Source organism: Pseudovirgaria hyperparasitica, assembly GCF_010093815.1.
Source record: "Pseudovirgaria hyperparasitica strain CBS 121739 unplaced genomic scaffold EJ05scaffold_5, whole genome shotgun sequence".
Lineage (NCBI taxonomy): Eukaryota > Fungi > Ascomycota > Dothideomycetes > Acrospermales > Acrospermaceae > Pseudovirgaria > Pseudovirgaria hyperparasitica.
Window position 1 is genome coordinate 1,471,335 of NW_022985553.1, and position 14,055 is coordinate 1,485,389.

The 14,055-nt window shown below is 50.7% G+C and overlaps 6 protein-coding genes across 6 annotated transcripts; 4 read left to right on the forward strand and 2 right to left on the reverse strand.

Moving 5' to 3' along the window:
• On the reverse strand, positions 1–2,045 carry EJ05DRAFT_316770 (imidazole glycerol phosphate synthase HisHF). The gene is made up of 3 exons (XM_033740730.1): positions 1,836–2,045; positions 313–1,758; positions 1–265 (listed from the first exon to the last, which is right to left on the reverse strand). Exons 1-3 carry the CDS (start codon positions 1,956–1,958, stop codon positions 176–178), a joined length of 1,659 nt encoding a protein of 552 aa, XP_033602409.1. The 5' UTR covers positions 1,959–2,045; the 3' UTR covers positions 1–175.
• Positions 2,046–2,162: 117 nt separating this feature from the next.
• EJ05DRAFT_531295 (uncharacterized protein) lies at positions 2,163–3,211 on the forward strand. The gene is made up of 2 exons (XM_033749020.1): positions 2,163–2,680; positions 2,731–3,211. Exons 1-2 carry the CDS (start codon positions 2,214–2,216, stop codon positions 2,831–2,833), a joined length of 570 nt encoding a protein of 189 aa, XP_033602410.1. The 5' UTR covers positions 2,163–2,213; the 3' UTR covers positions 2,834–3,211.
• Positions 3,212–3,378: 167 nt separating this feature from the next.
• Positions 3,379–5,895, forward strand: EJ05DRAFT_474986 (WD40 repeat-like protein). The gene is made up of 4 exons (XM_033743706.1): positions 3,379–3,789; positions 3,840–4,066; positions 4,129–4,399; positions 4,449–5,895. The coding sequence occupies exons 1-4, from the start codon at positions 3,433–3,435 to the stop codon at positions 5,553–5,555; spliced, it is 1,962 nt and encodes a 653-aa protein (XP_033602411.1). The 5' UTR covers positions 3,379–3,432; the 3' UTR covers positions 5,556–5,895.
• A 200-nt stretch (positions 5,896–6,095) lies between these two features.
• Positions 6,096–7,049, reverse strand: EJ05DRAFT_436960 (inositol monophosphatase; the record flags this gene model as incomplete). Its single annotated transcript, XM_033741768.1, has 1 exon — positions 6,096–7,049. The coding sequence occupies one exon, from the start codon at positions 7,047–7,049 to the stop codon at positions 6,096–6,098; it is 954 nt and encodes a 317-aa protein (XP_033602412.1).
• Positions 7,050–9,611: 2,562 nt separating this feature from the next.
• Positions 9,612–10,247, forward strand: EJ05DRAFT_484842 (uncharacterized protein; the record flags this gene model as incomplete). The annotated part of the gene is made up of 1 exon (XM_033745390.1): positions 9,612–10,247. One exon carries the CDS (start codon positions 9,612–9,614, stop codon positions 10,245–10,247), a length of 636 nt encoding a protein of 211 aa, XP_033602413.1.
• Positions 10,248–11,432: 1,185 nt separating this feature from the next.
• EJ05DRAFT_474990 (glycoside hydrolase family 54 protein) lies at positions 11,433–13,573 on the forward strand. The gene is made up of 2 exons (XM_033743707.1): positions 11,433–11,757; positions 11,808–13,573. Exon 2 carries the CDS (start codon positions 11,922–11,924, stop codon positions 13,458–13,460), a length of 1,539 nt encoding a protein of 512 aa, XP_033602414.1. The 5' UTR covers positions 11,433–11,757; positions 11,808–11,921; the 3' UTR covers positions 13,461–13,573.
• The last annotated feature ends 482 nt before the right edge of the window (positions 13,574–14,055 follow it).

A 14,055-nucleotide genomic window follows, 5' to 3' on the forward strand; every position in this document is an offset into this window, starting at 1 on the left:
CTGTACTACACCATCGTGTTTGACTTTGATTGCAATTTTACGTTGACTAGCAGTGCATTTCGGACGACTGTATATGGTCCATCGTGTACGACATCTTCATGCCCCTAATGATGCTATCACAATCTACCCATGGCCTGGTTATGTAGCTTGGAAACCATTCTGGCCTACGATAGTCTCATATTGAGTCTTCGAATTGCCGAACAAGCAAGCCTTGACCCTGTAGATGGTCTTTGACTTGTTTTACTGTATACTCTGCTCGATGGAACTACAACTGTCAGCTCTAGACATTGAACGAATACCATAATCACTTACCATACCAGCACCCAAGGCTGCATCAGTAGGCGTCTTCTCAAATACTTCAGCAACGTGTTCTGGGTTCCCAGCACCACTACTAGCAATGACTGGGATCTTGATGCAGCCTTTGACGTAGTTGATGAGTTCAAGATCAAACCCAGAATTCGTGCCATCCTTGTCTATACAGTTCAACAGTATTTCGCCAGCTCCCATAGCTTCAACTGCGGTTACGAGTTGCTTTACATCCAGGTCTCGTCCTTCTCGTCCCCCTTTTATTGTACATTGATACCAGCAGTGACTTTCTCCATTTGGTCCGGGAAATTTGGTTAGGACAGTGTTTCGTTGCGTGACTTCAGGACTCGAGACGTAGATCCTGCGTGGGTCTACGGATACAACTACCGCTTGATTTCCGTATGCTTTTGATATGGCCTCGATGGCTGTAGTCCCTGATAATGTCTGGCCGCGAGCAAAATACTCCTCTGCCGCAGTCACTGCGTCTGAGCCTATACTCACTTTGTCGGCACCAGACTTGAAGTATAACGTAGCGATATCAAGAGCCGAGATCTTCGTACCGTCCGTATCCGTTGTATCTCGTATGCCTCCGCCTATGGTCAGGGGTACAAATACAGATTCTGAAGTCCTTCGCAATATCTCGAGCATTGGTAAATCGGCGACTGGACAGTTCCTGAATGATGTAATGTTCAAGAATGTGACTTCGTCCGCTCCTTGTTCGTAGTACTTTCGCGCCATATCCACAGGCTTTCCTAGATTCCTGACTGACCCTCCTGCTGAAACGCCGTCTTTTTCTCGCACGTCATACTGATCGCCCTTGGTGACTACGAGATCGCCGTAATCGTTGGCTCGAACATCGAGACAAGCAATAACGCGACGGGTAAGGCCTTCCTTTGTTGCAGATGTCGATGGTGTGGCCTCTAATTTGTTCAATTTCTGTCCTTCGAGGAATGCTTTGAGAACACGGAGTCCAGCGACACCACTCTTCTCTGGATGGAATTGAGTCGCCATTATATTGTCCTTTACCACCGCTCCTACGAACTCTTCATTCCCATATCTTGCAGTCGCGTATTCCCAGCCATTTTCTTTTAGTCCTGGATTTGGAAACGGTGCGGCATAAGAGTGAACGTAATAATACTTGCTGTCCGGTCGCAATCCAAATAGACTGTCTTCAGTAACAGTTCCATCAGCGGAAGTGTTTGCGGAATTCCAGCCAATGTGAGGCACGCTCTTGTCTTTGTCCTTGAATCTCTTCAATTGACCAGGTATGACACCCAAGCCTTTCACTTCTGGTGCCTCCTCCGATCCCTCGAATAGGGCTTGCATACCCACGCATATGCCCATGAAATGCTTCCCGTCTTGTATATGTTTACGGATCGGTTCGGTGTAACCAGCTTGGGAGAGCTGCGTCATACAGTGGCCGAAATGGCCTACACCTGGAATGATCAGTTTCTATACATGTATATTCTCAGCAATTGCACTATATAACTCTACGACTATTCCCCACTTAGTAGGTGAATTGCGCATACCTCTGCTTTAGGTACATCTGCTGGTGATTTGACCCATTCGACTGTCCAGCCTAGCTTCTCGATGGCATTGACGAGAGAGCGAATGTTCCCCGCGACATAGTCTAGTAGGTATACAGTTGGCATGTCGTATATCAGCTATAGAAAGCTAATCGGGTTCACGGGGAACAGACAATGAAGAGTATAGCAAAGTTGAGTCATGTTCGACCTTTTCTTTAGCACCCCACCCCCCTCACTCGGCCTGCGCCATCAGATAGTTCGCACCAGCCACGGACCCACTGAAATCTTTAGCGGGGACCAGGACATCCATCTATCGCATCGCAAAAAGATCTAATCTCGTAATTCTTCTGAGCAGCCTCTTGACTCTCCCAACAACGCACAATGGTTCGGCAACTTAAACACCACGAGCAAAAACTCCTTCGCAAGGTTGATTTCCATACCTACAAATCAGACAATAATCACCGCGACGCTCTTGTTATTCGCCGCTATCAAATCCAGAAGCCCTCCGACTACCAGCAATACAACAGAATATGCGGCTCGCTCAGACAACTCGCACACAAACTATCCGCCCTCGACCCGTCGGATCCCTTCCGTCAAAAACAAGAAGAGCTGATGCTAGAGAAGCTATTCGAAATAGGTATTCTAGGAACTGGCGGAGGTGGACGAGGAAAACTGAGCGATGTCGAGAACAAGGTCACAGTCTCCGCATTCTGTAGGAGGAGACTGGGTGTTGTCATGACACGACTGCGCATGGCGGACAATCTGAATGCAGCGATCAAATTTATCGAACAAGGGCATGTTCGTGTTGGAACCGAGGTTGTGATTGATCCGGCATACTTGGTGACAAGGTATGTCGGATATACTGGATCATCTGGAGGCTACCACTGACGCTTTTTAGAAACATGGAGGACTTTGTGACCTGGGTGGACTCTTCGAAGATAAAGAAGAACATCATGCGATATCGTGATCAGCTCGACGACTTTGAGCTTGATGGACTTTGATATAGATGATTACAGCCTTACTTATGGTTCCCCGTTAGTCCTCCGTAGCATGCTTTTAGGGCAAAAGGCTGGCTTTGGCTTCATTTCTGCATAGCGTTGGAGTATTACGACTACTTTTTAACTGGTTAAAACCTTTATCGATTGTGAGATCAGCTCGACGACTTTGAGCTTGATGGACTTTGATATAGATGATTATAGCCTTACTTATGGTTCCCCGTTAGTCCTCCGTAGCATGCTTTTAGGGTAAAAGGCTGGCTTTGGCTTCATTTCTGCATAGCGTTGGAGTATTACGACTACTTTTTAACTGGTTAAAACCTTTATCGATTGTGAGATCAGCCTACAGAGATATCTCTCAGCATGAACAAAATTGCAAGCACCAATGATGCCGAACGTATAATTGTCCTCTGTAGAACTATGCTGCGACAAACATCCTCATTTAAATTCATACAGTCTGATCTTGATGCTAATTTATCGGCACTTTCAAACGCCGACAATTTTTTGTTCAGCCCTAAACCTTGGCAGACTGAAACTTTCCCCACGCAAAAGTCACAGAAGCGCAACCTTCACATCAAAGGCAAATTCCTTAGTCTTTCCATATAATGGCGCCTGAAATATCGCGGCAACGCCCCCGAAAAGGGAAAACACAACCTGAGAAGAAGCCAGAAGCAGCAAGCGAGTCAGATTCGGACGATTCGCAGAGCAACGACGAAGCGCAAGAGCAGTCCGAAGATTCTGAAGAAATTGAGGAGCTTCAGGATGAAGAGAGCGAAGTTGATAAAGATGACATGGAGCTGGAGCTTGAGAAGCTCGTGTTTGGCGACAGCGCTGGCTTTAGAGAGGGTCTCAGGAGCTTTGATGTGGACAAGAAAGGCTCGGGACTAGACGTAGACATGTCTGCTGCTACCGAAGACGACGGCGATGACACTGCTGAACTGGGAGGTCTTGCTGACGGCGATGTATGTCTGCATTTCATAGAGCGGATCACGGTGCTGACATTCAACCTTAGCTGTTTTTCGTGGACTCTGGTCCTGCGACTCAAGCAGTAATCCCCAGCGCGCAGGCAGACCTTGGAGCTGCGGACCAAGATATCAAAGAGTCGGCTGCTTGGGAAGATAGTGATGACGACAGAATCATGGTGTCAATCGCTTCGGTGCCCAGATTAAGAAAGCTAAGGATAACAGAAGCAGAGGATGTTATTAGTGGGAAGGAGTATTCAAGAAGACTCAGGATGCAGTATGTGATCTGATTACCACCGGATCCTATCGCCTATGTTATGTTACTAACATAAGTCCTAGATTTGAGCGCTTGAATCCACCACCTGATTGGGCACATCCACCAAAGCAATCCAAGAGGAGGAGAAAGTCACAAACAGGTGGCTCAGAGACGGATTCTTCGGACGATGAGATGGATGTAGACGAGGAGCTCTCTGCACAGCCCCTTGCGAAACTGCTTCAAGATTCAGACGCCCTCACTAAAGGACCGAACGGTAGAAACACCAAGAAACGCAAATTGGCAGCAGAAAAGATCAACATCTCGCGATTAAAAGACGTCCCTGGCGAGCAACCTGTAAGCATCATCGTTCGCCTCTACCAATGCCCTTCATTAACATGTTCAGTCCTCTATATCGTCGCTTTCATTTCATCCAACTTATCCCCTCCTCCTTTCCTCGGGAATCGCCAAAACAGCTTGGTTGCACCACATACTCCCGTATCCTCCCCTGCCGAATCCTCTCGTCACCTCACTCCATATTCCTGGACAACCCCTCGACACAGTCTCCTTCCATCCCTCACCTACCGACACCCGCGTCTTCCTCTCCTCCCGCCGCCGCCACTTTCACATCTGGGATCTTCCCTCTGGCAACATCACCAAAGCCAACCACGCTCTTTCCACGGACCGCGAACAGCAAACCATGGATCGCTTCAAGATCTCGCCCTGCGGCAAATATATCGCCTTTGCAGGGCCCATCACAAAATCCTCGGGCGCAGTAACGATTGTCAGCGCCATTACATCCCAACTCGTCACTCACGCACGCATCGAGTCCTCTCTCGCCGATTTCGCTTGGTGGGCCGACGGATCTGGTCTCAGCATTGTCGGCACAGGCGGCGAAGTCAGCGAATACTCACTCCTAGACAGGCGCTTCACCGCAGTCTGGCAGGACGAAGGCGCGCTGCACATCACCACCATCGCCCTTGGTGGTCGCAGCGGCCACGACGACTTCTTCGGCGGCGACAGATGGATCGCCATCGGCTCCCGCTCCGGCATCGTCAACATCTACGACCGCACCGCATGGCTGCCAGGCAAGCAGCAGAAACAACAGCAAAAACAAAAGCAACAGCAACAGCAACATCGACCCGCACCGTCAAAACCCACTGACTCGCATCCCACCACGCTCATCCCGCGCCGGCCCACGCCCAAGAAGTCACTAGATAATCTGGTCACGACGATCACGTGTCTGGCTTTCGCGCCGGACGGGCAGGTTCTCGCGATGGCGTCGCGTGGCAAGAAGGATGCGCTGCGACTAGTGCATCTGCCGAGTTGCAGCGTCTTTCAGAATTGGCCGACGCAGAATACGCCGTTGGGCAGAGTCACGGCCCTGGCGTGGACGCACGGGAGTGTGCTTGCGGAGGGTGAGGGCGCGGGCGAGGGTCGCGGCACGGGCTTGTATGTGATGGCGGTGGGGAATGAGAGGGGCCAGATCAAGTTGTGGGAGGTTGGGTTGTAATTAGTAGTCTTTGTGTCTTGTGTCCTGTGTGTGTCTTTGTTGTTGATCATGTTTTAGAAGATGATCAGGGAAGACTGACAGGGTGCAGTTGAAAGCCGGCCCTTGATCACATGACCGAGATTGCATTCACATGCCTTCCAAGTCATTGTTCTCATGCAAGGTACGCGTGAACCCTTTCAAGAAAGCTTGTGAACGTGGACGTAATTACCTCTAGCTGGAGGTGAGGTTTATAGTCACGTGTCATAACTGGACAACGTCCGCATTGGGGAATCTAAATAGTCTACCATTTTGCACGCTGCATGCGGCCAATATATAAAACCGAGAAGAAAACGACATAAAAAATTAACAAAAGCGCATCCGTAGCGCCTGTACACCATGCCACCAGAACCTTTTGATATCTCATGGTAAGGTTGAAAGGAAATTTTTTGGGGAAAAAAATGCTTTTGTGGAACTCCCTGATCTTGTCGTCGCCACTGTGTTTGATACAACGTCAGTCATCGTCAACATAGTCGCCTCGTCTCGTTCATCCATATCGTCGCATCAACCCACTATATAGAGCGTGGCCGCTTCCTGGCAGACCGCAGCATCGTGCTTCGGCAAGAGGGTCAGCGTGGCATGCTTCACCCTCCGAGCCATCTCCAGCCCGACGTCGTCATCGCTTTCTTCCTTCCTTACCACGGATGGCGTATTCGGATACACGAAACGGCCATTGCCCATGACCCCCCATACCTTCCGTGCAAAAGCCTCCTGACTCTCCTTCTTGCCCGGCCTGATTGCAAAATACAGCCGACTCTCCAGATGTGCCTCCTCACCTGGATTCACACTAAACACCCTGCCTCCAGCCTCTTCCAGAATCGCCCAGCCGGCGCAGACGTCCCAAGGGTAACAGCCAGGCTCCCAGAACGCATCGAGTTGGCCGGCAGCGACGTAGCAGAAATCAAGTGCCGCACTACCCATGCTACGGATGGACTGAATCATGACACCGGCCGCGTTCTTGGTCAGCAGCTGCTTGTGAACGCGTGAACGTAGCTCCCAGCGGTCGCCAGCGCGGTCGTTGCCCCATTCGATTGCCATGATGCAGGTGTTCAGGTCGCCGACATCAACTGGGGCGCGAATGGGCAAAGGGAAGATGGTACCTCTACGATCGAGGAATGCACCCTGGCCTTTGATTCCGTAGAACATTTCGCCGTTCGTTGGGTTGTATACAACACCGAGGACAGGGCGTTTGAAGAGAGTCATGCCGAGCGAGACGGCGAAGTTGCCGAAGCCGTGAGTGAAGTTCAGCGTGCCATCGATGGGATCACATATAAAGGTAGGATCGTCGGTGAGGAATTGGTCTTTCTTGGACGTTTCTTCGCCAAAGAAAATGTACTCTGGGTAAGTTTCTGCGAGTGCGGCTTTGATCATTTCCTCAATCGCCTTGTCGGTATCGGTGACGACGTCAGAGGTGTTGTTCTTGGTGGAGGCGGATTGATCGAGTTTCGCTTCGAGCATCATGTTACCGGCCGCAAGGGCGAGTTCCTTTAGCTTTTCGAGGACGGCGTTAGGGCGAAAGCTGCGGAGATAGTACTTGAGCAGGACATCGTCGACCTGCTTGAGCTTTCTTTCATCGAGTTCGTGGCCAACAAGAGTGGTTGCAGACGACATTGAAGTTAAGCCTGTGGAGAAGCCAGAATGTGGAGAGGTAGCGGTAGACTGGTTGATGGAAGACATTGTTTGAAGGTTCGACAGACGTGGAATGTCCAAGTATTTTGTAGAGCTACCTAGCGAAGGCAACAAATCAAGGGTATAGAACAGGCTATAATGCTAGAGAAATCAAGAATTGAGAGAGGCAAATCGGCAAGATGCAGAAATCAGTACTTTTGAGCAAGAAATGATGGAAGGTTCTAGGAAGACAAAAGGGAGGGAGAAGGACAAGATAAGAGAAACAGAATGACAACAGACTAGACTCTCTTACCTAGATGGGCGTTGTGCAGTGTAAGTGAATAGGCGAAGATGTGACAGCTACCGAAGTATGGCATGGCATGGCAGTGGGTGAAAGTCGATATGTACCTAGGTAGTAGTATGGCAAGTACATTTGATACGGTAGCTAGCATGCGACTGCCGCTTTTGGCCGAGTGTATGGCGGCTTATCGGGCATGATCGGGAGGGGCACAGGGGGGGCGCAAAGTGTTGTTTGTGGGCGATAGCGTCAAGTGAATTTGCGAAGCTCAGGAGCCGCAGTCAACAATGTGCATGTCCCACAACACCAGTGTTGGAGGATCGAGGCACGATAGGCTGCATTGTATCATTGGTATGCAAGCCGTGATGCAGCAGAGAGCAGTCTCTGCCAGGTCACATGCCAATCACAAGGAACTGGACAGCGTGCAAGGATCCACCTCTCGTCGATAATCGACACCGCGACGGCGACGGCACATGCAAGTCTGACGGCGGCTTCGCTTAAACTGATGCTTGATGCTTGATGCGTGATGCACGATGCGGGAAGCTTAATGTGTGTTTGATATTTGATATGCAATGTGTATTGTGTGATGCTTTTGAGGTGGTGAATGTTTCTTACCTCAGGACTTTCTTCCAGGTGTGCTGAGGTTAACATAATTGACACAAGCTAGTAAGTCTAGCAGTATTACGTAATAATTTGATATTTGCCTGAACCTACTTAACCCGACGCTGGATGCCTGATCCTGGGCCTGAGGTCTGCATGATTGATGCCTCGTGTCTAGAATAGACGCCTCGTGTCGGATGCCTGAGGCCCTGATTGTCATTCAACAAGGTCTTTCCCTGTGTGTGCGTGTATGTGGCTGATGCACGCGTAAGTCACGTGCGTCCCTCGGCTCTGAGGCTTGACTGGATGAGGCGGTGCGCTGATCTGTCGGCGCGTCGACATTACCGACGTCGTGCCGTCTCTTCGACTACTCACCTCCACCCCAACCCTTCATCGAGTCCGTCGTCGACAGTCTTGCTGAACGTTTGAACTTGGAGAGAGAGCTGCCCTGTATGCTTGTCGAGCCGGGATCGCGCGCTTCGACAAGTTCCATGGAACCATTAGTCCCTAGCTACGCGGAAAGAGCTTGGAATTGTCAGACCCTAGGGCTCGCGACTTTGGCTTCATAACAAACACCCACGTCTCTGCTTGGCCATCTAGTTACCTTTATTTTGTCGTCTTACCCACATCTCACCATCTGGTCAGCCCTTGAATTGATCATGATTTGTAGAGCGACCTTGCCCTTCGTGTTTCGCCGAGCATTCATGTCTTCTCTCGCTTGCTACATCCCTAGACCCATCCTGCAACATTCCCTTGAAATTTGCTTCTCTGTTGGCGAGAGCATGGTGAGGCTAGTACTTACTGGCTCCTCGTCAAGCTCAGTTAACCCACTATCCTAGAGAACCGAAAGGTCAGGAAAGCAAGGGGTGTATTTTCATAGACCCGTCATATCTAGAGAGCATTCTATGGTTTTGATATTATTTCTTGTCTGCTGCTAGGCCGTGATTGGTGAACTATACCATATGCGCCGCGTTAAGCGTTGTGTCCCATGGATCTCTCGTTCCTGACGAGTTCAACTCTGGCGCGCTTTCCAAGTAGTCCCAATTCAGAGAGCGCAGTTCAGAGCGCCGTTCAGAGGGCAGTTCAGAGGGCAGTGTCGCGCAGCCTATAAGTACCCTCACTGCCCCTACTGTAATTGTGATCAGATAAAAGTCTAAGCTCTCTCTACTTTGCCTTACTTTGATCACATCTTTTGGCCTTACCCAGCAGAGCATATCCCAGAGCTCTCAACAACAGCAACACACGACAACCTCTATAGCCAAGAGCTATTGTAAGTCCTCCTCTCACCTCACCCTTACTTACTACATAGCCAATCAGGCTATTCCTCGCCTCCCTTCTACTCTCACCCTTATCCACTGCATAGCTAACAGAGATATACTTAGTTCACTCGCCCCTTGTCTCTGACGCTCTGTATAGCCATTAGAGCTATTCACAGTTCGTCCGTCTCCCGTCCTTACATTCCCTTCTATCCTTCGCTCCGTCCCCCGCCTTTCCTCCCATCAACTCTCACCAGCATGTCTGGTGAGAAGAGGGGAAGGGGCCGACCCAAGATGTCGGCAGAGGAGGTAGAGCGAAGGAAGGGCATGACCAAGGCGGAGGTCAACAGGGAGACGCGGGAGAAGACGCGTCTACGGCGCGCAGAGAAGGCGAAAGCCAAAGCGGAGAAGGAGGCCGCTACCGCTGCCGGGCGGGCCCGCGAATCCGCCCAGCCGGTCGCGGCCTCCCTCGCACAAGTCCCCTTCCCCCAGCAAGCCCCTCCCTCCGAAGATGCCGATCTTCACGATTCCGGCATCGGCATGCACATGGACGACGCAAGTCCGTTGCAGCTAGGAGGGGAAGGAGAGGAGAGGGAGAGGGAGAGGGAGAGGCCCTTCCCTCAGCAGTTCCCGGCCCCGGTGCCCTCATCCCCGGCGGCCCTCGATATCCCACCGTCCCCAACTGGGTCGTGGGCTAGCCTTTATGCCGCCGACCCTGTCCGAAGAGTCGAGGTGGCGGCTGGAGGTCTCGCAGAGGCCGAAAGAGTCGAGGAGCGGACGAGGACGCGGAGGTGCTCCGTCGAGGAGAGTCTGGAACAGCATAGGCGGACTGTGCAGGAATGGACTCGCACTCCCCGTTCGCATTTGGAGTATCTCTGTTCGGAGAAGCACTAGGGCTTCTTGAGGTTTTGTTTACTTATGGATGCATGGTTGGCGTTGGGTTGTTGTACCAAGAGTTGTTGTCTTGGGCGGCGCATTGGAATTTCAGTCTTTGGAAGGGGCGTGTTCTTACGCATAGCGACGGACTTGTATCATGTCTTGTACCATGTCTTGTACCATATCTTGTACCATATCTTGTAACAAAACATAGTGCTCGAACACGGGCATGTAATACCATATCTCACTCTCTCTCTTTCTCTCTCTCCACAAGAACACAAGTCTGGTTTTCAGGCTTAGCAATGATCCGATCCACCAGGCACACCGCTTTGTTCTAGACGTTTGACTTATCTTACTAGTTACGAAACAAGTGCATGTCGCCAGTCAGCTGACCTTTTTCCCACACCAATCCCCATGTCTATAGATAACCCTGGTCCTTGCGGGCTCTGACCTCGCACGCCAAGCACCCGTTGAAAAAAAAACTCTGTACACCATCACTGCATGTTTTCGTTGTGAATGGTTCGCATCTGGAACAGTGATACGAACAAGAGTTACAGCTAACGATCTACTTACCTTTTCCATTCCCATTGAATCCTGGCTTCTTGGCTCAAATTCTTCGTCGTTAATGCATTCCTAGAACAAACATATGGTGATCCTGTACGGAGCATCCTTAAATAATATATGAAGCATCCCCTCATGCTCGCACGCCAAGTGCTCGTTAGGAATTCTCTGTGGCCACCATTATTACATGACTCAATGGTGGATGGTTTATATTCGGAATAGGGGATCCTAGAGGAGTGCAACATCTAATTATATCCTCACTTTGTTCGTTTTATCTTAACCTTGGTATCTTGGCTCAAACTCTTGGTCGTTATCGGAGACAATGCATTCCTATTTCTATCCTTCGTTTCCCGTACTCAACCCTCGATTTCGGCGCGGTGAGTATAGTAAGCTAGGATGAATACCTTTGCCTTAAAACAAGAATGTCACGTGGAAGTGAATATAAACGTATATGAATTTTGGACAAATTCAGCCTGATTAGAAATCGAGCAGCCGGGTGGGTGGTACTCGCCTAATATGGACGGAGAACGAGCTTCATATATTATTCAAGGGTGCTCCGTATAGGGTCACAAAATATGGGGGATATGTCATTGCATCACCCCAATACGTCCATGCAGATCATTCAGAATTCTCTTCTGTGAAGTGCATACCACGCACGACCTTGCCATGGTATGCTAATTTCCGCTATCGTGGGGTCACGCTGATTCCGTGCACGAGTCCTGTCACTCCTGTGTACGAGGGAATGTCATATTTGATGGCACGGTAGGTAGAGAAGCCATCATGGTACGGCACTTGGGAATGGTTTCTGTCGCAAAAGTGGCATACCGGCAAACAGCAAACCAAGACGATGATCGATCGTGCGGTCTCAGGTGGACACTCTGGGGTCACGGAAAGGATGCGACACTGCCGACCCGGAGAAGAAATGAGGGTTTTTATCCATATTGACGGTGAGGGATAAGTAAAGACGGTGAGCCCCGGGCGGAGTCGACTTGACGGTCACAAATTTACTCTCTTCAGCCCGGAATTGATCCTTCGCCTTATGGAGAGGCATTGAGGTGATCACCTTACCCTGCCTGATAATTACCTATTCACCTCTTAATACCGCCTGCCTGCCTGCCTTACCCTTCGAAAATGGTACCTGGTCCAAGCGCAAAGAGGACTAGCGTGCTCGCTTTCGGCCTTGCTGCCCTGTCAGGCACTCTCGTGGGCGCCGACCGGCCCTGCGATATCTATAAAGCTGGTGGGACGCCTTGTGTTGCTGCACACAGCACGACTCGTGCCCTCTATCAGGAATACACCGGCCCTCTGTATCTGCTCACCCGTGAATGTGATGGATCCCATCTTGAGATCCACCCCAGCGAAGCCGGCGGTGTCGCCAACGTTAGTGCTCACGACGAGCACTGCAAAGGCACTACCTGCGTAATCTCCATGATACACGACCAGTCAAGCTCTGGCAATCATCTCATGCAAGCACCGAAAGGCGGGGCTGGACTCGGGCCGGAAGCACTCTACTTTGACTCCCTCGCTGGTGCATCTGGCGCGCCTGTGAGCGTGTCCGGCAAGAATGCGTACGGAGTCTTCATCGCGCCTGGCACCGGCTACCGCTCCAACGTGGCAAAGAATACAGCAAAGGGCGATGAACCGCAAGGCATGTACGCCGTTTTGGACGGTACACACTATAACGGGAAGTGCTGCTTCGACTATGGCAATGCGGAGACAAATAACCGCAACACCGGGAACGGACACATGGAAGCTATATACTTTGGCAAGGGAGATGGTTTTGGTAAGGGAAAGGGGGAAGGATCTGGTCCATGGATCATGGGAGATCTTGAGAATGGTCTGTTCCCTGGGCGCAAGATGAATAAAAACAAGAAAAACCCGACCATCGACTTCCGATTTGTCACTGCTGTTGTCAAAGGCCAGCCTGACAACTGGGCTATTCGTGGAGGTAATGCTGCGGACGGGGCACTGTCGACGTACTACAACGGGCAACGGCCAAAAAAGGGTTACAATCCTATGAGCAAAGAAGGCGCCGTCATTCTCGGCATCGGCGGCGACAACAGCAACTGGGCGCAGGGGACATTCTACGAGGGAGCCGTGACCTCTGGCTTCCCGTCCGACGAGACTGACGACAAAGTACAAGCCGATATTGTCACTGCCAAATACCAGAGGGTATTCGTCAGCGAGCTCAAAATCGACACGCGAAATGGCTCCTCAGTCTCCCTGCAAATCACCACACCAGGCTTCGAAAATTTCTACCTCGCCCACGACGGCGAGACGGTCAAAATGCTAGAAGTAACGTCGTCCAGCGACTACAGCCTCAAACAACGAGCAAGCTGGCGAGTCCAACAAGGCCGCGGCGAAGAGACCTGCTACTCGTTCGAATCGGTCGACAAACCAGGACACTTCATCCGGCACCACGAGCACTGGCTCAAAGTCGACCTCAACCTCAATCTCAAGAAGGACCGGGAAGACGCAACGTTTTGTTCGCAGCCCGGGCTGAACGGCCGGGGCCACACGTTCCGCGCCTGGACCTATCCTGCTCGCTACATCCGCCACGTTCTGGGACGTGGTTATCTCGCGAGCAACGGCGGTCCGCGTGACCAGGACCACAAGCTGTCGTTTAGTGACGACGTCAGCTTCATACTGCATAACCCTGGCTTTGCTTGAGGTTGGGGGCGGCGCTCGTCTTGTCGGGGCTATGCGCCCCGGAACTCTGTACATATGTATTTTAATACTGTTTTTTTTTGGAACCACTGTGTTCCTCTGTGCATCGCCCTCCCTGGATTTGTGTGTGTCGCATGTCTATCTTGCGTAGCTAGTTCGTGTGTCAACAACAACACAGAACTTTTCTCCTCTGATGATGATGGAGCAGCACGATTTTGGAGAATCACACCACCCCCCCCCCCCCCAAGACTCGTTCCTCCTTGTTGGACCTGTACCTGAGGGTTCGGAGGCACATTATTTACTTCTATACTTTGTAGAGCGGAATAAAACAATCAGTTCTATACACGTTTTAAGCTCTAAACTCTCAAGACTTAGTCTACAACTAGATGAATAGGGCTATTCTTCACAAGAACTTCCAGGATCTCTTTCTTAGAAATAAAAAAAGCAAAAAAAGACTCAATTGAAGATGATAAGAGACTTATGGTAGTAGGATGAAGATCTATCTCCTCTCTCTCTCTCTCTCTCTCTCTCTCTCTCTCTCTCTCTCTCTCTCTCTCTCTCTCTCACACCTTGTAGATCCGGATCCAGTTCTTCCTGC